Raw genomic sequence first — 23,100 nt, forward strand, 5'->3', positions numbered from 1 at the left:
CGGATTAGACCAGAGCATGCAGACTGCTACAGAGAAGAGCCCACAACACAGGGAATCCAGGATAGATAAATCCCTCAGGGTCAACAAGGAGAGTAGAGCTACCAAGAGGATTAGGAGAGGGTGGAGGGAGAAAGGAGGAATCAATCACAAGGATCAACCTAGCACCCCCTCCCATGGGGATGAATAACGGAAAAGTGGGTAAGAGGCGATGGAGGATGATGTAAGATATGGAAAAAATAATCTATAACTTATCAAGGGTTCATGAGGGATGGTGGGCAGGGGAGGGAGGGGGAAGAAATGGGGAGCTGATAGAGGCTCAAGTGGGAAGAGAATGCTTTGAAAATGATGACGGCGGCATATGTGCAAATGTGCTTGACACATTGGAGGAATGTATGAATTTTGATAAGAGATGTAAGAGGCCCCATAAAAGTATTTTAAAAAACCCTCTGTTCAGCATGCAACCTCAATTAGCTAAGATATAATAAAAACTTATTTGGGATGGCAAAATCAACAATTTAGTGAGGAACTTTAGTGTGAAATTAATTCGAAAAACTGCCAGCACTTTTTTTTTCCCTGCTAACTTTAGAAGACTTCTGTATATTGGTGGTAACTGTGGGGACTTTCTGTGGGCTGCACATCGCTAATGGATGCAGGGGCCAATGATGCAATTAGAATGGAAGCCTCTTCGGATCAAGGAACACAACTGTGTCCTCAGAGTCCTGGGTGCATGGACTCTTCAGAACTCACGGCCTTTGAGTCCATGGAGTAGACTGACTCACGGTCACCCTACAGGACAGGGCAGAACTGCCCCGTCGGGTTTCTCAGACCCTAATCTCTTCAGAGGCAGATGCCTTCATCCCTGCCCCACCGGGTGGATGGTGGGTTTCACTCTGACATTTCTGCCATTAGCATTTCAGTGATAGCCCACTCTGGCACCTGGGCGCCTCACTGGGCTGACAGAGACAGGTGGTTTGGAACCCATAGACACTAAAACATGAAGAGAAAACGGGATGACGTGGTGGCTTATGTGCTCTCGTGGCTGTGCCTGGTCTCAGAATGAGGGGTTCGAGGGAGAATCCCTACTCGTTCCTTCTTTTCCTCATGGCTCTGGGTCGCAGAAAGTGAGGGAAGATGCTGATGTGATTATAAAATCCAATTGTGAGAGGTTGTTAACAGTATTAAAGGTGACGGTAAAGACTAACGGTAGAAGATGTCTCTGTGAAAGATGGAATTCAGTCTTTCAGGCATGAACGTGGCAATGGCTAGAAGAGCCGTAGGGTAGCCTGTGGTGCAGTGCTTCACTTGATATGGCTCTGCTAGCCACCCTACCAGACTCCTGGATGGGACCGTGATGCCTGAGTGCTGTGCCTCTTCCTGAAGGGTCTGAGTAAGAGAGTGGTGGTGGTGGGAGAGGGTAGAATATGGATGGCACTCATTATACGGGATTCAGTTGTGAGTGTTTTTACCAGAGGTCACTGTGATGATTAAAAACCTGGAACTCTAATAGGGGCATTGATCTGCGTTGTGTTGGCACTGTACAGAAATTAGCAGCCATTGATCCAGACATGTTCAACTTTTTCCCATTTGTGCAGGTGTAAATCACTGTATTAAATATGTAAGGTCTTATCTACATAGATTTGATTACAGAGAATAATACAGAATTCTCCAAATAATAAAAAAATTAATCTATAACATTCTTCAGTTCTAGAGTCTCTTGTTTAGAGATTTTAAAGCCATTTAAAAATTTTTAAATCATTTTCTTACGTTTACAGTTTTAAGACTTCATTGAGGAATAATTGAAGTACAACAATATTTATTTAAAAGTATTTCAAAAGTTAGATCTTTTCACCATAGCATTCAGTCTGTATTCTGAATATACAATCCAAGCAGATTGTATATAAAACAGATGGACTATAAAACAGGCCACCAGGGAATCCAGTTTGGAGGAGGGCTCCTTAATATTCTGTGATGTCCCGTTGGCACAACCTTGTTTGCCAAAAGCCAAAGGAGTTAAAGCGCTTCCAGATGAAGATCCAAGAATGCAGCGTTCAGTATGAATTACAAGGCAATAAAGAAAAAAAATCCTGACAACTGAATAACCACATTATAAGCAGAGACAAGTTTGAAGTTGTCAGGAATTTAATTTTACTTGAATCCACCACCACCACACCTGGAAGGAGCAGTTGAAAAATCAAAAGACCTACTGCATTTCTGCTGCCACAAATTCAGGTGGGATTCAAAGAGGATGTAAAACAAGGGATATAATCACTAATGTCAGATCGATCTTAGCTGAAAGCAGACAATACCAGAAAGATGTTTACTTGTGTTTTATGGACTATGTGAAGGCATGTGACTGTGTGGATCATAACAAGCTATGGATGACCTTGAGAAGAATAGAACTTCCAGAACACTTGATTGTGCTCATGTGGACCTGGCACATGGTTCAAGAGGCAGTCATGGGAACAGAAGAAGGGAATACAGCACTGTTTAAAATCAGGAAAGGTGCATGTCAGGGTTGTCTTCTCTCCTCACACTTTTTCAATTTTTATGCTAAGCAAGTCATCAGAGAAGCTGGCTTATATAAAGAAGAATATGGCATCAGGATTGGAGAAAGACTTATCAGCAACTTACAGGATGCAGATGACACAATCTTGCTTGTGGAAAGTGAGGAGGACTTGCTACTGCAGACGAAGAATTGCAGCCTTCAGTACAGAACACAACTCAATGTGATGAAGACCAACATCCTCAGAACTAGATCAATAAGTAGCATCATGATAAATGGGGAAAACATTGAAGTTGTCACGATTTTGTCTTTCTTGGATCCACAATCAGTGCTCATGGAATCAGCAGTCAAGAGGTCAAAGGACACGTTGCTTTGGGTGAATTTACTTACAAGACCTCTTTAAAATGCTGAGGAGCAAGGCTATTACATTGAGGACTAAGGCACGCCCAACCCAAGCCATCCTGTTTTTAATTGCATTTAAAAGGGCTGTGTTTCATTCCTTGGCATACAGGGTCAATTATGAGTTGAAACTCCTGGACAGCACCTTCCAACACAAGAACAGCACTGCATTGGACAATCCTGCAAAACCCAGGAATTGCCATTGAGTCAATGCTGATTCACCCTCTAGATCAGAGTGAAACTGTTCTTTGACGTTTTTGAGGCTGTACTTTTCATGGGAGCAGAAAGTCTCATCTTTCTCCCGTTGAGGGGCTGGTGGGGTAGCACTGCTGACCTTGCTGTTATCAGCCCAATCCACGGTGCCACCAAAGCTCCTTTAACATCTGCAAAAGTCCCCTTGAAAGTGATAAAGAGGAATGATGTCCCTTGGAGTGCTGAGGTATGTCTGAGCCAGGCCATGGCATTTTCAATCACCTTATCTGCCTGGGAAAGGTGGGCAAAGAATAAAGAAGACCCAATAATTGATGCATTTGAATGATGGTCTTGATAAAGAATAGTGAATATACCAAGACTTGTAGCAGAACAGATCTGTCTTAAACAAAGTACAACTACTATGCTCCTTAGATGCAACAAAAGCAAGGTTCTGTCTCACTTTGGACATTTTATCAAAAGGGACCAGTCCATTGAGGGGAAAAAGAAATTCTTGGTAAAGGATCAGTAAAAAGAGGAAGACCCTCAATGAGATGGTTTGACATGTTTTGCAGGTCTTTAAATCTGTTATGGCATAGTTGGTAACCCTTTCCTTCAAGGTGTCTTCAATGGCTACCGTGAAGATGTTGACAGGGGCTGTGGGTTAGTCTGGGGAAGGATTTACTTCCAAGATCACATGGTTGTAAGCAGAAACCCACTTCTGTTTTAGCTGTTGGGTGAAGGTGTCATTTTCTTGCAGACTGTCAGAGTGTGGTTGGTGGTGAAATGGCCCCCTTCAAGGAGTATATCTTTATTTTCACTTGATTTCTGAACATCAGCAGTTAGCATTTTGGTATGACAGTTCTTTTCTTTCTGTTCTTTAATGTATTTTTCTACAGCCTGTGGCCTTCCTGGTTTCTAGGGAGAAATTTACGACCACTTGGGTCATTATTCACCTACACATATGGGTTGCTTTTTTCTATCTACTTGCAAGATTTCTCCATCATTTTCTTTCACTTTCAGAAGTTTGATTGCACTATGCCTGAGTATCTTCTTTGAGTTCATCCTCTATGTAATTAACTGACCTTCTTGAATACATAAATTTATATTTTCAAATATTGAAGATCTCTAGCCATTAATGTTCAAAAGTTTTGCACAAGGTCTCACTCCTATTGGTCTACAATTACAAATATGTTCGAGGAAGGTTCTCAACCTTCCTAATGTCGCGACCCTTTAATACAGTTCCTCGTGTTGTGGTGACCCCCCCCCAACCATAAAATTATTTTTGTTGCTACTTCACAACTGTAATTTTTCTACTGTTATGAATTGGGTGTCTCCTGTAAAAGGGTCATTTGACCCCCAAAGGGGTCACCACCCACAGGTTGAGAACTGCTGTTAAACTTTTTGTGTTCCTGGCGTCTCAGTCTCTGAGGTTTCCCAAGTCTTTACCCCCCCCTTCTTTCTCTTTCTTTTTCCATTTAGATTACATAATTTAAATTGATATTTGACATTTTACGCAGTATCAGTGGTTTTTCAATATATTCAAGAATTTGTTTGGATCTGTCCAATAAAATTTTCCTAAATTCAAGTCCTCATTTAACTTCTTTATTCTGCCTTATACATAAAATAAGGATATCAATACCATCAATCCCTGTCATCTCCATCTTGTTCTTATTGATTTAGTTTTTTCATCAAATACGGCTTCTTCTCCGACTAGCTCATTGTTATCAATAATAGACTGCTTGCCAAGATTAATAGACACTTTTCAATTTGCCGGTCCAAGAAGGAGAAGGAGAAGAGACCAAACTATTTGCTGCTATAATGCTGGTAGGATTGTATTTCATTATAGTGCAGTGAAATGTCCCTTAGGACTATGGTCAAGTGAAAGAAAGCCAGATTTGTAGTTACTTTAATGAAAAAATTGAATTTCTTTTGTTTTTGTAACAGAAAAGTCTGCAAGAATGAAAAGATTGCTCATATAATATTCTTTTTCTATAAACTTCATAATGGGGCATGTAATTGTTGTCAAATATTTGAAAATCTGCCATATATCAAAGAAATAAAAACCTGAAACACATTTTTAAACAGCTTCATGGGTTGCTCCTTTAAAGGTAAGAACTACACACGTTTAGGAAACAACCTTGACAGACTAGTTAGAGGTGGAAAGCCTTTGTGAATATAATCTGTGAGGAGGCAGCAGCAAATGAAAACTGGTGGCTCCCCTGCTCTCTGAATGAGAGCTAAACCAGAGAAGTGTAGGAAGGTGACTACAGAAAGGAGAGAAGTGACTGCTCAGCATAGTGGGAAGTGTGGAGTCAAGGTTTCATGGTAACTAGTGGGATTCGCCAACCATGTATTACCGAGTGATTGCACAGCCGCTGCCTAGCGGGTCACCCAGCAGATCCAATCCATAACCCAAGCTGCTCCATGTCAGACAGAGAGAGACAGTAATGGATTTGGGGGAGGGGGCCACATGGGAGGGGGATTTGGAATATTCTCCTTTAATTACTGGAGTAGGTAGAAAACATTATTTTTTCCATCAGAGCTTCAGAAACACAGTTGTTGTTCTTGTTGCCTTGGTTGGCTGCCAACAAGTCATTTCTGACTCATGGTGACCTTGTGCTCAGTCCTGCACCACCCTCACAATTGTTCTTGTGCTTCAGCCCGTCATTGCAGCCACGGTCTCAATCTATCTAGTGGAGGTCTTCCTCCTTTCCGTGGCCCCTCTACTTCCCTAATCATGATGTCCTTTTCTAGGGACTGGTCTCTCCTGACAACACGTCCAGAGTACTTGAGTGCCCCCTCCTGGTCTCTGAGGAGCAGTCTAGCTGTACTTCTTTTGGCAGTCGGTGACATTTTCAATAGTCTTCCCCAGGACCATAATGCAAGTGCATGTAAGTTATTATATATACTCATGGTTTGGGTTTATTTGGATGGTTTTGAGGCGTGGGCAGTGGAGGGGTCTCCAAGGACAATGATGAATTGTAGGCCTCGGTAGGTAGAGAAGGAAGGGCATAGTCATGGGAGATGCGGACAGCAGAAGCAAAACACCACCGGCATCAGTTAGATAACAGACTGCACATGGATGTCTCCTTCTCCTCCCTCTCAATCCCAGTGAGCATTTGGAAGAAATAATAAAAATGCAATCAAAATCACACAGAGCTGGCAAAATAGATTTCTTATGAGCAAATTGGAACCATGATCCATTCCTGGAAGACAGGTGAAAATAGGTAATGTCAAAACTCAGCAAAGCAGGAAAAACCAACAGCCCCATGAGATCAACAAAGCGGCACCCCAATAAGTGAGATTACGCGTAAGCCTTTCAACAAATCTCAAATCGAATGCAGGAGAGACGGGGGAAGCATGGGCTGGCTATGGGCAGGACAGTAAGAACTGAATGAAAGGGAAGGTGAGTTAAGACGATCCAAGTACCTTAAGCCCATTCCAACATTGCCTTCCCAATAAAGTCTCCAGGAAGCTCTTGACGTGTGAGTTTAGAAGAAGAGGAAGACTTTCTACAGGTACTGGAGATAGGGCCTCAGGCACTGGGCAGGCTCCGGGCTCCAGGAAGATGAGAGGTCGTGGGATCCAGAAGGGGAGCTCTACTCACGGTACCACACTGACAGCAATTATTCCACTTCCTGCATAGTCCTTGAAACCAAGACTCTTATATTCAGAATGCTAATCATTTCTACAAGGAACCGTGGTCACGAGCTTGGTTGCTTACTAAAAGACTGGCTGCTCAAACCCATTCAATGGCTCTGTGGGAGAAGGACCTAGAGATCTACTTTCACAATGATCACAGTCCAAGACACCAGAAGGGGGCAGCAGTTCTGTTCAGTCACACAGGGACCAAAAATGCTGTGGAGTCATTTGACAACAATTATTTCTGAAAATTATATTCCTTGAGGGCAGCCACAAACTTTGAGATACATCTCTGCACGGTAATTATCACATATCTAATTACTTACTTATTCATCTGGCTCCCTCTATAAATGAATATTCATGAAAGTGACTTCAAGTCAAACATGGCACCTCACACACCAAAAGTGAACAAGAAAATGTTTGTTTAATGTGAAGTAATGAAATATTCAGCTGTAGGTGATCTGGAAAATATCCATTAGTCTGTCTCATATGTGTGTTTGATCTTTCTTATATTAATATTCTTCAAAGCATTCTTGCTGAGTGCTATTTTTAGAGAGCTATGATGTTGGACTGGGTTTCTCAGTGGGTTGCTAACCATGAAGTTGGCAGTTCAAAGCCACCAGCTTCTCCACAGGAGAAAGACGAGGCTTTCTGCTCCCATGAAGATTTACACTGTTGAAAACCCACGGCAACAGTTCTAGCTTATCCTCAGGGTCTCTGTGAGTCAGAGCGGACTTGAGTCTAGTGAGCTGCTAGTGCTGTTCTTGGCAACACGCACATCCACACACAATCACACAAAGGCAGTTTATTTGTTCACAACATGCATTTGTGGGGGGGAAATGTAATATACTTACGTTTCTGTTGGAATTGTAAATGGATGCAATCTATAATTCAAAAATGGACTTGAAATCTCAAGAAACTGTTCAGGTTTCTTCACTACTGGTTCTAAAACAAAGCAATGAAAAAGTATGAGATACATCTTTTTAAAAAAACAGCAACACTCCAAGATAATATAGAGAATTTCCAGTTGATACCTTATTGTTTAGATAAGCTATTTACCCAGCAAATTTCACTCACGTCATCTAGAGATGGACTAGAATACATAAAAAATGTTGGAGGGACTTCCAGGGCCACGTGAGATTTCCTTTATCTACCTTGCTCTTGCTTTCCACAATACAAGGTGAGACACTTCAGTCTCAGGGAAAAGGGATCCGAATGGCCCCTGAGAGCTATCAGTTGGTCTTTGCTGCTACTGCCATTAAGAGAATGACTTTGTAGAACAAGTACTTCCTGAGAAGTTGCATTCTCTTCTCAACGCAGCTGTTCAGGGCACAAGGAAGCGTGAGAAACAGTAAACAGAGGTAAGAGTGAACAAAGGGGAAATCCAACAGGGATAATAAGGTCATGAGTAGAAAAGGAAGTTGGCAGCTCAAGGAATGTGTTGTGGCCACTTGTAAAGAGGTCTGACCCTGACTCCTCCATGGGGGAGGACCACAGGCCACATACGAGCCTGGTGAGTACAGACCGACACGAGGGATGAGTGCTTCAGCAAAAGGCCCTGCCACAGCGGAAAGGATGCATGTCAGAGGGGGAAAGGGAGCCTGTGACCCACTGTGTGTGATTGTTCTGTGCCTCCTCTAGGCTATCCTCCCACAGGACCTCGCCCCCTTCCGTGTTACTTTTCACTGTACACACGAACATCTATAGACAGAAGACATGCAAGTATGTGGGAAGCATCCGGGTGACACCCCACCAGGGAATCCCACCAATCATTAGATCGTCTGCCTGTTTTCAGCGGAGAGGTTACTTGCCTATCGTTAGCAACCGCCAGTAATAAAATCGGAACAAACCCCATGTTCAATAGTTTCCCTTTTATCCCCCTGTTTCTTACCACTGTGAATAAACAACTGTTTCCAGTACGGCTCCATGCATTTTGCTGAAATATAGCATTTACAAGGAAAGGATTTCCACCTGTTTCAAGGGTGACATGGGTGCTCATTCTGGGCTCAGAAAAGACTACAAAAGGACAGGAAGAAAGGAAAATGGGCAGTGAGGTGAAGGGAGGGAGGGATGGAGGGGGGCTTGTGGGATCTGCAGTGGGTACAGGTTGTAGGCGCAGAAACTCAAGGGATGTTGGGAAATGACTGACATCAATAAGGGGGAAGTGAGGAGGCAGGTGAGCCTCAAGACAAAGGCAGACAAACAACAACTAAGCACCGATGGTGTCTCCTCTCCCCCACACCAGACACTTTTCCTCCATCACCCTTCTTTCTGGCAAGGATAAAACAGCTGTGCTGGAGAAATCTTTGCTACCCAACGTAACTGGCTGGAACACTGTAGGCAGAAAGCAAATGGGAGGGAAATTACACCGCTCACCATTGTTATTTATATTTTTAAAATGTGCAAATTATGGTAGGAAGTAGGAGGCAAAGAACAGGTAAATACCCCAATCTCAGTGGTGACTGCGGTCTCAGGCTCCTGACTCCGGGCTCTGGGGACTGCACAATCCCTTGCAGTTTTAAGATCCTGACTACCACTGAGCTTTACGCTGTGCCTGCGATGTTGCCCTTGAGATTGTCACCTGCAGCACAGGATTAACAATGTTTGCAGGGCAGCAGAAGCCACGGCGGCTTCAAAGGCGTACTCACCGCTCATGGGGAACAAGGCCCGGCTCATGGGATCAAACACTTCAAGGATATTTATAAGCTGATCACCGAAGCCTTCAGTGAACTGGTGCTATGCATGCTGATTGCTCACTCGGGTGAACAGGGTGTACGGTACTGAATCAACAGGATTAGAAAATAAAGAGACAGAGGGAGAAAGTGCAAAAAGCAAGGGAATAAGCACAAGAAAGTCCTATAACAGCTGTTTGGTAACACAGATAGCAATGGATGCTTTCTCACAGTGAGGGCCAGGCATGACTAGCACCCTGCAGTCAGTTCCAACTCTTGGTAATTTCACATGGTTCGGAGCTTCCATGGCTGTGGGTATTTACGCCCTTCACCAGGTTTTCCTCCGGAGAGGCCTCTAGAGGTCTGCAAACCTTGGCATTTTATTCACATGGGAGCACCTAACTCTTTGTGCCACCCTGAGGTGTCCAATCAGATACACACATCCATAGCCATAAAGGTTGAAAACATGCCCAAATTCTGCCATATTCTAATCTTTTAATTCTCTTTTCTTGTTAAAAATCTCCTCCCTTCATGGTCACACTTCTGCTTCAGATTTCAGTGGTCACCGATGAACTCCTTCAGCAATTTAAAATAACAGGAGAAACAGGAGGTCGTCTGTTCCCATAAAGATTTAAGTCTTGGAAAACCAAATGGGGCAGTTCCATTTTGGGTCGCTGTAGGGTCACAATGAATCAGAATCAATTCACTGGCAGTGAATTTGATTTGTTTTGCTCATTTTGTTGTCAGTCGGTACTTCTTTGCAAACAAGACATATAAGCAGGCGCCATGGGGTGGTGAGGAATTAGCAAGAATGAAGACTTAAGGAGTGAATGATTAGACACACTTTGGGAAGAAAAGAAAAGGTTGGAACTCCCTGTCAGCCTCTCCATACATCCCACTCCTTGCCCAATTGAGTCTGGTCGTGGCTGAGATGAGATGCAATCTACTATGTAGCTAGGTGACACTATTAGGCACAGGAGCCAGTTCTAGGCAGATGCTCTGTCTACTTCTATAGAGATTCTAGATGCAAATGGAATCACACAAAGGTTACAAGCCCAAGTGTGCGCTCTAAAGATGTTCACCTGAGACATTCATTGGGTGGGTTCTCGTGTTTCTAGATTTTTAAATATCCTGTTGTTGTTGTTGTTGTTGAGCATACATACAATGCAAAACCTGTACCATGCCCACAGTGTCTACAGGAACAGTTCAATGACATGGCGCACCATCTTCAAATTGAATAACCCTTGTCACCCTCTTCTCTGACTTGCTTGTCCCGCATGAACCTGCACTTGCTCCCCTCCAAGTTTCTGATTCAGTCTTGGCAAGTTGCTCTTGTCAGTTTGATCCCAGTGGTTAAAAGAACACAAGGTTCAGGGCAGATGGGTTTTACTAATTAGCTTCACGGTGGTTCAGTTGAGATGACGTCCGAGCACATATTTTGGTTGAAGGTTGGAAGGTTTTCTCAGGGCAGTCGCTTGGGGGATTCATCCAACCTCATTGGTTCAAAAAAAGAAAAATCTTGATGTTTAATCCTAAATATATACATGCATAACCTTAGGACAGAAGCATTTATTTTTAAAATTCTATCTATTTGTGGCCATTCAGGTATTTCTACAATATATCCATGCTCAGTATTGCTTCATTTTGTGCTTTCTACTAAAGGCTGTTTGCAATATATTACAATTTAGACTTGAAAAAGCATTGCTAAGCTTCTAAGCTGCTGTGGTCTTCAAATGCTACAACTTCTGGACATGCCATCAAGGGTAGGGGTCAGGTGTACCCTGGGGTGGTTTACTTTGATAGACATTATCCACCACAGATGAAACAGGTGGCCTTCATCGAGAGAAAGGGTCACTAAAAAACATGTGTAAAGACCAAGTGAGCCTTACCTTGGGCTTCATCTGTCACCACCGTTTCCTTTTTTTGACGGATGAGCTTCCAGGCAGGTACCGGTGGTGGTTTGGGTGGGGCTATAAGAGGACAAGACCTTGTTCTGGTCACCAGCACAGGGTGGCTACAGATGTGCGAGAGCCCGTATTCTCGGAGCTTCTCAGCAGAATCTGCCTAAAAGGGAGAAGGCCGATTTAAGCGTGTTGTGATTGCTTTTATGCATTTAAAGCCATACTTTGGTCACTATGAAATCAGCTCATGGAGATACAAACTCAAATCAAACTCACTGCCATCAGGTCACTTCTGCCTCAGAGTGACCTTCTGTACAACAGAACACACCACTGGTCAGTCCTGTGCCATCCTCACGTGTTTGCACCCGCTGCTGCCACTGTGCCAATCCATCTGGTGGAGGGCCTTCCTCTTTCTCACCGCCCCTCTGCTTTCCCAAGCACGATGTCCTTTTCCAGAGTCTGGTCTGTCCTGGCAGCATGTCCAAAGTACATGAGATGAGGTCCCACCATCCTTGCTTCTGCGAAGCATTCTGGCTGTACCTCTTCCCAGGCAGACTCGTCTGTTCTTTTGGCAGTCCACGGGACTTTCAGGGTTCTTCACCAGTCTCAGTACATGAAATACGACAACCCAGCCTGCACCGCCCTGTCCCATCAGCACTCTTATTATCTGTATTTACCCCTGACTGTGAGTAGTTCTCAGGCCCGTGTCTTTGGATATAAACCAATCGATCGACTGGAGCTAGCTGATACGTTTCCTTTCTACGGGTTTATGGTTCTATGAGATTGCAAAAATCTTAGCATGGGAGTTTTGGTTTGATATGAGAAAGAATTATTTTTTATATGTGAAAGCTTTGTCACAAGTGCTTGATATGTGACAATGTGCAATTGTGGTTTCTTTTTAACCATTAGCAATTGAAAAGTAGTGGGGTTTTTTTTTTTTAAAGGAACATAAATCAATGAGCCCATTATTGGTTGCTTATATTGTCATTTATAATTTATCAGTGCTCTATCTCCCAGTTCCTCCACAGAAAATCCCCATGAATCCCCAGTACAATGGCAGTGTTCATACAGTCATGCAGGGGACAAAAGTTATTCAAATTCAAGAACTGCCCAGGTAGATGCTTCCGGGATTCAAATCTCCAGATCACTTGAGGTCATTCTGATTTGTAATTGTCCAAAGCAGGTTTACATATGATAGCTGCAATATGCCATAAGACATTTTAAAAGTACATGAGAAATTAAGTAATATCTTGGTAGACAAATGCTGACTCTGACAGCTTATGTTGACATTTAAAATGAAACATTATCTACATGAAAGTCCATTTTGCTGCTAACTGTTTTGTTCCTAGTGATTTGGGATTGCTGAGTTCTATGCAAATGGCAGTGGTTGCAACTGTCCATTTGGAATGCAATCATTGAAATTAGAATCAGGAACAAGGCTATGAGCCTGTTTTAAATGACTGCTTCAGCTCGAAACTGGCTTACTCTTGTGTCTCTGTGTCTCTCAACCTATTCTGTTCTGAGGTGTAAAACCACAGCAAATAATGAGAGAGTGTAGTTCCGCCTGAGGCCTGGGAATAATCATGAGGAGTTAATCATTATGGACTACACCTTAACAGAAAGAGAGCAAAAGTCCCAGAAATGAACCAACAAGGAGCATCAGGATAAATGAAGAAAGGATTGAAGTTGTCAGAGATTTCATTTCATGGATCTACTATCAATGCCCCCGAAAAGCAGTGGAAAAGAAATAAAACAATGTATCACAATGGGCAAATCTGCTGCACATACCGCTTTGAATAGTTAGAAAGTTAAGCTGTCAGGATAAAGACTCAGGTGAGCCTGACCCAAACCATGGCATTTTCCATTGTCTTGACCATAGGGGAGCACAAGAACTGATGCCTCTGAAGTGTGAAGTTATGAATAATGATGACTATATCATGCGCTTCCAGGAGAAAGAACAAATCTGTCTGAAAAGAAATACAGTCGGAATGCTCCGGAGAAGAAAGGGTGCTAAGACTTTGTCTCGAGTATGTTGGGTTTGTCAACAGGAGGGGTCTGTCCTTGGATAGTGAGGCATGCTGGGTAAAGGAGAGGCTTGCTGAAAAAGAGGAAGACCTTCAATGAGAGGAAATGCTGCCACAATGGGCTCAAACACAGCGATAATTGTGAGGATGGTGCCGGACCAGGCGGCGGTGCTTCCTTCTGTTGTGCACCGTCTCTATGAGTTGAACCCAACTTGACGGCATTTAACAACAACCAGTCAATCATTGCACTCTTGTGGCCAACAGCAGGGAGTCTTATAAATATTAAAAATAAAGTGAAAAGTGATTTAATATCAAAAATACAAGTAGCTTTAATACTTCATATTTAGAATCTAAAAAAAAAACCACCTGATTTTCTCTGCTCTGGATATTGTGGATTACAGTAATTTACTGAAACATTCGGATACTTTTGGCATTATGCCTGAAAGGGGCTTAAACCAAAAAAATAGAAAAAAATACAACATTTAAAGATGATCTAAAGTCTAAGCCCTTTTCTTATAACTCTAACCCTGTAAAATTTTAAAAGCTTCAGTGAGCTGATTGAAGTTTTTAAATCAAGTCAATGGAAACTTACAGGAGAATTTATTGATGCTATTCTTTGAGAGACTCTTGCAGTATGGAGTTTTTCAGAAGTGCACTTCTACAGAAGTTATATTTAAATAATATAAAAAATTGAAGTCACACCCAACCTAGCTTTTATATGTTGAATCATTTCTAGACATTTTACTATTCATTAAATTTAGTCTACATACCTCAATTTCTTCTACTGATTACACTGAAAGCTTTCATCTATTTTCCTTTTTTTTAGCTGTATATCATTAGAAAATAAAAGGATTTAGAGCATTTTGAAAATGTAAAGTGCTGTCCCAAATAACAAAGTGTGTTATTAGCAAGTGGTGTAGAGTTTGAATAACCCACAAAAGTGCCACCATAATTTAAAATATATACGACGATTATGCTCATACCACATTTTCTGAGTTGTTAAAAGACTGCTGAGTTCTTTTAACAAAGTTTGAAGGTCTTTTCCGAAAAGACCTCAAAGTTCCTTTGATTAGAGTTAAGTCAAGGCAGAGAGGCATTTAGAACAATGCTCAAAACATGCCTTCCGGTCAGTTAGCCATCGAGAAGACAAACGCTAGGGGCACAATAGAGTACAATAATCATCCTATTGGATTGGGGTATTTACATTTCAATCGATTTTTCACTGAGATTTTTAAAAAAAACATTTGCTTCTCCTGACGAGGAGCCCTGGTGGCACAGTGGGCTGTGCACTGAGCTGTTAACCACAAGGCCAGTGGTTTGAAACCATCAGCTGCTTCGCAGGAGAAAAGGATTTAACAGTCACGGAAACCCAAAGGGTCACTTCTACTCTGTCCTATGGAGTCACTATGCGTGGGAGTCTTCAATAGCAGTGAGGTGGAGTTCTTACGTGACAAACAGAACAATTATATTTAATTAGATCACTGTCACATTTGTTCTGTTAAACTCCTCCATAGTACTTCAGAACACAGGGAATTCTACTAATAAACTGCTAGTCGTCTAAACATTCCAAAACCATTAGGATTCAGTAAGTCCAGATGTGATTGGACATTCGACCAAGCAGACTGTAGAGTAATCTAATGGTTGTTGCTCTTTATAAGGGAATGAAAAATGATTGTCCTGTTCAAGGGGGAAAAAATAGCCTTGGCTTCAAACTCACTTAGGTCATCTTATGTTAAAAAAATATAGGCAGGCTTCAACAGTTCACGAAGAAAACATAATTAGAAGATCATGGAATTTCCCCATGAACTTGTTTGAAGCTCTTCATATATATGACTTATCAGAATCTGAAAAAGACTGAAATATTTCTCATGGAATATATACTTTCTTTTGCCTTTTGCTTGCTTATAACGAATGGAAGCTATGCAAAGAAAAGTAACAGCATTGTTGCTTTGTTCTAAAATTTCCACCATCTAAGATAATTTCATGTATGTGTCAGGTCCCTTAGGTTAAGTACCTAATTATCAAGATAAGGAGAGTGAAATCCGGAGATAGACTTTTAATTAAATGGGGTGTCCCTGCCACCACACAGTTCACAGCACGCGGGCACATGCTCAGAGAGCAAGGGAGATCAGACATAACAAGGCTCAGCCAGGTCTAGGGTCCTTACCATCGTCTCCAATGAAAAGATCTTCTTTTCAAACAAATAGAGAGGCGTAAAGGTAGCGTATACCACCATGTGAGGGGGCAGTGTTGCCGAAGAACCTGGAAAACCAAACACACAGTGTGTCACGAACATTCTAGTCTAAATGGGTTAAGGCGTCCAGCCTCCCAGAGTGTTCAAGTCCCTCGATGAAACTTACCTTTGTGGGTGGAAGATTGACAAATGACTCTAAATGAAGCTATCAAAGAGTTAAGTCTCAGCATGTACAATTACGTGTGAGTTGCCATCGGAGCAGATTCTAATTCCATGCCATCCCACAGGAGCACAGCAGAACTTTTTCAAAGGGGTTCAAGGCTGGGATCCTTTAGAAGCAGATACCCAGACCTTTATGTTGAGGTACCTATTGGTGGATTCAAATTGCCAATCTCTTTTTCCTTACCCTGTTTACTGAGAATTGGATGAAGGTTGACAGAGCAGATCATCAGTTTGGCATTCAACAACTCATAACCATCTTGGGTCATGTCGTCCATGACAACCCAATGTAACACCCGTATCCCACCTTCCTCCCTGGTTCCAGTGCTCCTTTTATCTGAACCCTTCTGGACTTCCTCCTTGGGAGGATGCTGTCCTTTGGAGATCTCAAATGTTTGGTTACTCGAAGGTGGGGCCACCTCCCTAGTGATACCGTTCCACTACAGAACGGTCTACCGAACATTGAGCCAAAGGTGAGGAGTTCAGTTCCACACCTGCTGGGTGACCAAGGGCCACAGTCTTGAAGGTCCCACTGCTCTCTATCCAACCATTTAGTCTGGCCTTTTGCAAGATTTTGAGTTCTGGTCCTCATATTTCTCCCATTCTAGCTGGGGCCTGTCTGAGCACAAGCTGCCAACTTTGGGCTGGTGGTTGGTTGCTTCGCCATTTGCACCACACACCACACAGAAAGTTGTCGTTTTATCCCATTGTAAAAAGTTAACACGGGAACCTTCTCCAGTGACCAGTCAGTGTAATGTACAAGGGGCCACAAATAAGTGGGCATGCCCCAAGGTCATGATTTTACAATGGGAGCATTTCTTGGTTTCCATAGATAGAATCTTCTTAAATGTCAAAAAGTGTCTATGTCATTTAAAAGATGAAATGAAAAAACAAATGAAAGATTCCTTCTATGACAAAGTAAAACAGACATAAGTGGATTCAGAATGCAAAATTTGCAAACTTCACTTGCAAAATTTCCATTGAGCATATTTAATATAGCTGAAATTACTATGCTTAAACCAGAATGCTTGTGCTCTAAAAGGATTCTGGTCGGATCAATAGAAGCCCATTTCTTTTGCTCTCTTCACTTTATTGTTAATCATTGTTTTGTTTTACACCTGTACAAATTCAAATATTTAACACTTAACTGAATTAGAGAACATGTTTATAGAATATCACCTTCGAGCCTTAAAGTACAAATTAGATAGGAGTGTGGATCTCTAGATAAATCAACAAATGAGATATACCGAACTTGTCATAACATATTAAACTATACATTCTTCAGAGAAAATGCCAGCACATATTGATTTCTTATTAACCACATGACTTACCATGAGCAGTTGGTATTTACCTGTTATATATTTGCTTGTTATTGTGTTATGTCTATTTATGCTGTTTCACAACTAACTTTCAGTCCATTTGTGTGCAGAGTTTGAGTTAATACTTTACTTAAAAGCATGTTTCATGAAATACAGCTAATTCTCTGGAATAAAAAATATGATTTATGGATATAAGGGCAACTGCTCCAAGGGACTTAAAAAAAAAAAAACTGCCATCAATTTTGAGTCCCATTTTTAGTGACTCTATGGAGCCACGTAGAACCTCTCCTGTAACTCTCCCACAAAGCAATTGGTGCTTTTGAACTACTGACCTTGTGTTTAGCACAACGAAGTACAACCATTATGCCACCAGAGCATCTCAGGACAACTCCTAATTTCCCTTTAATTGTATATAAATCTGCTCTCAAATTGAAATGATTTAACCAACACATCCAACAAATGATTCACAGCAAATCCATTGGGCAGGCAGCTTTTAGACCATATAAAGAGCTGCCATTAAAAAGCTTGTATGAAAAAAAAAAAAGCTTGTATGAATTAAGTATAAATCAGAACTGTATGTAGCCGTATGCACTTACCTACGAATCTGACTTAAAGACACACTTAGGAATTGACCTCTTTTGTAACCAAGGACTGCATGTAGGAAGTTTTACATTTTTACTAAGTAGCTCCAGACCACAGTTGCAACAAAATTATCCTCTTTTATAGAAAATGAATCTGAACCCCCCAAAAAAGTTGCACGGTGATAATAAGCAATAATTATTTCTACCACCATCAACAGGTAAAACAATGTGATATCTGGAACCAGAAATACCGCTCTGACCCAGAGTGATCCTGGTTAGCAGGGACTCTATCTACCAGTTAACTGGCTAACTGGTAAATCTCACCAGGGCCCTTCAATCATTCCACTAGTGAACAGAAGGACACAAATGTCTTTCTGGCTTCAGCTGAAGGATGATTGCCAGTGTGTGGAAGAACATTGTGGCAGAGAAAAATGGTGATTATCAAAAATGTTTTTTAAAAAGTCAGAGTCCTGGTGGTATTACGGGTTAAGTATTAGGCTGAGAGCTACAATCAGGGTTCAAAATCACTAGTCTTTCTGAGTCAGAAAGATGAGGTTTCTGCTCCCATAAAACCTGGGATACCCTCTGTTGGGTCCATCTGGCAGTGAGTTATCTATCTAGAAAACTTTCTGCTCTAGGAGGAAGAGGCTAAATGACCTTTCAAGGTCATTTCAGGTCAGGATTAACTAGTTGATCCCTTAGAAATCTGTGGAAGGTAAGGAGTGGCAGAAAGAAGGGTGAGGGTCTCTCTTTGATCTGGCTATTGAAAAGAATTAGGCTCTTTCTTGCCTAATTTTAATTCTAAAAAAATGTGCTTGCATTTCAGACTTTCAATTTTTACTCCTGCTTCTTCTAATCCTAGAGTTTCTTTTGTGTCAAAGTAAAACCAGAAAGAGAATGAAAGAAATATGTTTAGACATTCATAGATGATGAAATTGGAAAGACAGAAAAACATTAAATTAAAATTAAATGGTCAGGATAGAGGAGCAACCTGGGAATGGTTCATTAATGATTCATTTTCTAAGTTTGGCGGGGGGTTAATAAACTTAAGCGGAAAAATAATCATTGGGTGAAGTGAAATTCCTTAATGTGGTCCTTCTTTCTCAAATGATCAGATGGTACCATGCAAAGAAATTGAAGAAGAGTCTTCAGTTGGGGTGGGTTGGGGTTGCCATTTCCCTGGTGTTAAGAATCAAGCATCTTCAAAGCAGAGAGGGAGAATTCCCAAACCATCAAGGTAGAAGAGCCACCAGGAAAGCACTCGGAAATTCTTGTCTAAAGTGGCGGACTAAGCAGAGGCCATTCCACACAATGACCAGAGCTGAGGCAAGGACACCATGACAAAGAGCAGAGGAGCAGCACTGAGGCTAAGAGGTAATGAAGCAGCGGAGGAGCCAGGCTTCTGGCTCAGTGAAGGAAGAGGCCAAGGCACCACATGGCTAAGAGACTGAGGGCCAATGAGAGAGACAAGGCTGCTGGGTGAGGAGAGGTGCTGCTGTGGACTAATCACTGTATCCTTAATATTTTGTGATCCTGACTCTAGTACCTGTTAGCTTCCACAATAAACCCCCATGTTGTGGGTATTGTCTGTAACAAATGGTCAAGCCCAGGATAGAAGCAGAGTGCCTTGGGAGGAAAAGTAGTGTCAGAATAAAGAAAGATGGAGGATAGAGGCATATCTGGCCTCTGCCTTGTGCCTATCAGCCTTGGGTTGGTGTGGAGATGGATCTTCTTTTCTTCCCTACTGAAACAAGACGGTCAGAAGTGGTCCCCACACTGTTTTCACATTGCATTAGTGGAGCCTTCAATAGAGTGCATTGGGTATGAGTGGTTGCATTATCTGCAAATCAAACAGGGGGACATTGAAATGTTTGTGGAAAGGGGGAATGAAAATCTAATGGAATTTGTCCTCAACTGTTTTGAAGTCCTGTAGTATAAGTGACTATAAATCCTTAAAAAGCTCTGAAGAATCAGAAACCCACAGGGGCAGTTCAACTCTGTTCCATACAGTCACTAGAAGTCAGCCATGACGCCTTGTGAAATGCTAGTTCAAGTGAATGGAGTACAAATGGAAGACAAGTGAAATGCCACTTTAACTCTTCATATAAAAGAAACTTTAATATGTATCTAGAAATCTACTACTAAGAACTTCTTTTATAACACCATAATGGAAGATTATGAAGAATAATAGGAATAAAAGAAACTCTTAGTAACACTAAAAAAACAATGAAAACATAAGATAAATGGGACATGGACAGGCCTCAATCATTGCTGAAAGAACAAACCAATGAATAACTGATTTATAATGGTATGTCCTGAAATATGTCCCCTGGATCATCAGCACTACTAAAAACCTTCGGGGGGTTGGGGAAAAGGAAAGAAGGAACAAAGGCTAGGAGGTCAAGAGAAGTCCCAGTGTGAAGACAAAATGAATCGCCAAGTTCATTGGAACAAAGAAGGCCAGTACCTCTGAGAATCGCCCATCAGTCACTGAATTTTCAATGTAACAATAATATTTCAATGACTAAAATTTACTTATTTGGAATACCTCTGGAAAATGATGTTGCAAGTAAAATTTATCTTTGCTTTTAATTGGCTCTGTTTAGAAAATGATTTTTGACACAATTGTTAAAATGCATACAAAATTATCATCTATAATAGATGTCCAGTTAGAATGAAACTTGCCAGCTTGTAACAAACAACTGAACTAACAACATTCCCAAAGAGTAATCATTTATTGGTCACACAGAATGGGCAATCTGAAGACAAGTGGATGCTACGCTGGCTTATGTACTCAATAGCATTGGATAGATGTAGCGGAATTTTGACTGGACTCTCTCTAGCACTTACCACACCTCCTAGTCCTAATGTTGCCTCCAATTTCAAGGCGAGATGAAGGTGAAGGGAAAAAAAAAGGAAGGAACCGGCAAGTCCAACCAATCCTTTCCAACGGAAAAAAACGAAAACCTTAAAAAAACCTTCCGAAAAAAACCAATTTGGGATACTTTACCAGGACATGCTCAAGGAGCCACCTCCACCTGACTAAGGGAAATTCAAAAAACAAATATTCCACTAGGAGTTGGTAATCTAGGTTCTCTGAAAAAATCAAAAGTCTCTATTAAAGAAGGGCTAAGACAACAGTGGCCATCACATGCCCTAACTGGGCCAGACAAGAATTTCCTATTAGCAAAATTGTTATGAGTCTCAGCACAAAGTTATAAATATATTAATAGGAACTAAGTTTAAAAATAGGCAAGGCTAATATTTTCTATTAGGTATTAAAAAGCTGTTCTATAGTTACTATGAATCTGAACTGACTCGGTGGCAGTGAATTTGGTTTGAGTAATATAACTCACATGCCATGTGATAAAGATTTAAAAAAATGAAAATAAATATTAAAAAGTTTGTCATTATTGATTTTTTTCTAAATGTCAATATAAAATAATCATATTGACTTTTCCCTGATAAGGATACTATCTCTTACCAAAAATGTATCAATGATTTCATTTGTGTATTTAAGTTCACTATAACAGCATTTTACATTGTCGATATTTTTATTTCTCTTTGCTAATTATTAATGAAAATTATATTGGTGGTAGTAATACTGTACAGAAATGGGAGATTTTTTTAAGCATGAGTATGAAAGGGCAGGATATGCATTTATCAACCCAGAATGAATGGAGAATGAGTGTCAAGTTAATTTCTTATTAGCAAAATATATCTCATTAAGTTACATTAAGTGGTTATGCATTGGGCTGACAGCCGCAAGATCGGCAATTCAAAACCACCAGTCAGTCCCTAAGGAGAAAAATGAGGCTTTCTACTTCCATAAAGAGTTATATTATCAGAAACCCACAGGGACAGTTCTGTCCTGTCCTATAGTGTAGTATTAAATAAAAAATATAATGACGCTGAAGGAGGTGGGGGACCAGCCCCCACCGCTAATACTCCTATTGCTACTACTCGGATTCATTAATACTACTTCTGGGTTCAGTAATGCACAATTGTACGGTTGAGATATATAAGTATCATATTAAAGTCATCGAGAGCATGAGAGATAATACAATAATACAGTCAGGCATGATACATAGCAACATTGCTCACCTCAGCCCAGCTTGGTGGTCCACGTGGAGAGAGGGGGAAGGGAAGGAGGGAAAGGGAACAAGGGAGAGGGGAGTGACCAGGGAGTGAGCAGCAAGGAGCTCAGAGTCAGAGAGAGAGGTCCTGCTGACTCACACCTAAATACCTTTTGGGGGCAATCCAGCCCACTAATTACAGGTAAAGACATACGTCACAGGAAGGGGCTGCACTATAGGTTACACAGTAATGAGTGGGTGGTCTAGGGGGTGGTCTCTGGGTCTCCATAGGAACCATTATCAGTAGGGTGCAAACCCTGCCTAGAGGAACCAAGCTAATGGTCCCAAGCTTCAGAGAGAAGTAGGCCATTGTCTCCAGCAGCAGGGAGCCAGCCCACCCCCTTGGTGGGATGAGACAGCAGTCTGGCAACTGATTGCCTTCAGGGGGGGAATGCCTGAGCATCTGACCTCCCCCCACACTATAGGATCATTATGAACTGACTCGATGGCAGTGAGTGATGAAGACAATGAAAACAGATATTAAAAAGTGTTTGTCATTCTTTGTTTCTAGCTATAGGTACTATTGATAAATAGGTTGCCAAGGGTGTCTGATACTACAGCTCAAATTCTTGGTAATTCTATTAAGATTTTGGTTACAAAGAACCTGGGAATAGACTTCACAGAGCTTCACACTCATCATTCTAAATGTTTAGAAGAACAATATTAATTATCTTTACTTCATCGATAATGATAATTAAAACAAAACCCAATAATAATTGCTGCAACAATCGTTAAGTTTTAACAACAATATTAACAGCAGCAATAAAGCGCTCTACAATAATGCCTAGATTTTACATGAATCATAAGGTCCTGTGTTAGATTACTTATCGATATTAGTGAAAGAAATTATTAATCATTTACTTAAGAGCATGTAATTATTGTAAGATTTCTCTACAGGTTCAAACCTCTTAAGAAACTCAAAATTCTGCAGATATTTAAATAAGTTACACAATCAGGATTCAGCTTTCTAAGCAACCTGAATTCACTGACTACTTCTTAAGAAACATTTCCCTAGTTGTCCTATTCTCTTAGCCCATCACCAGTTGCTCTCTACGGCATGATTGTCCAATGCTTTCTTCATAACTTTTATTGTGACTTGAAAATGTCACTTTCTTTCACTGACTAGTCTATCATCATTTCCTAAGAGTAGATTAAAAAAAAGTATGAGATCAGAGTGTGTATCTTAACTGCCCCGGGTAGACAGTAAATGATCCATAAAGACTTCCCAGATACAGACATAACTATAAATTAATGATAGGACATGTTCAACTATTTGAAATTAACTCCATGTTTTCTGTGGAGGGAGGTCAGATGCTTA

General features: G+C 41.2%; 1 protein-coding gene across 1 annotated transcript in view; it reads right to left on the bottom strand.

The window, feature by feature from the left end:
* ADGB (androglobin) overlaps positions 1-23,100 on the bottom strand; it is a 194,398-nt gene that overhangs the window by 119,171 nt on the left and 52,127 nt on the right. Inside the window, exons 9-11 of the mRNA XM_045294574.1 lie at positions 15,501-15,595; positions 11,298-11,472; positions 7,591-7,681 (exon numbers count right to left, since the gene is read on the bottom strand). Of these exons, the coding sequence (XP_045150509.1) occupies positions 7,591-7,681; positions 11,298-11,472; positions 15,501-15,595 (361 nt within the window). The remainder of the gene's footprint in view (positions 1-7,590; positions 7,682-11,297; positions 11,473-15,500; positions 15,596-23,100) is intronic.

Source organism: Echinops telfairi, unplaced genomic scaffold, assembly GCF_000313985.2.
Source record: "Echinops telfairi isolate 266 unplaced genomic scaffold, ASM31398v2 ScPeMD7_3533;HRSCAF=4204_0, whole genome shotgun sequence".
NCBI classification, from domain to species: Eukaryota; Metazoa; Chordata; class Mammalia; order Afrosoricida; family Tenrecidae; genus Echinops; species Echinops telfairi.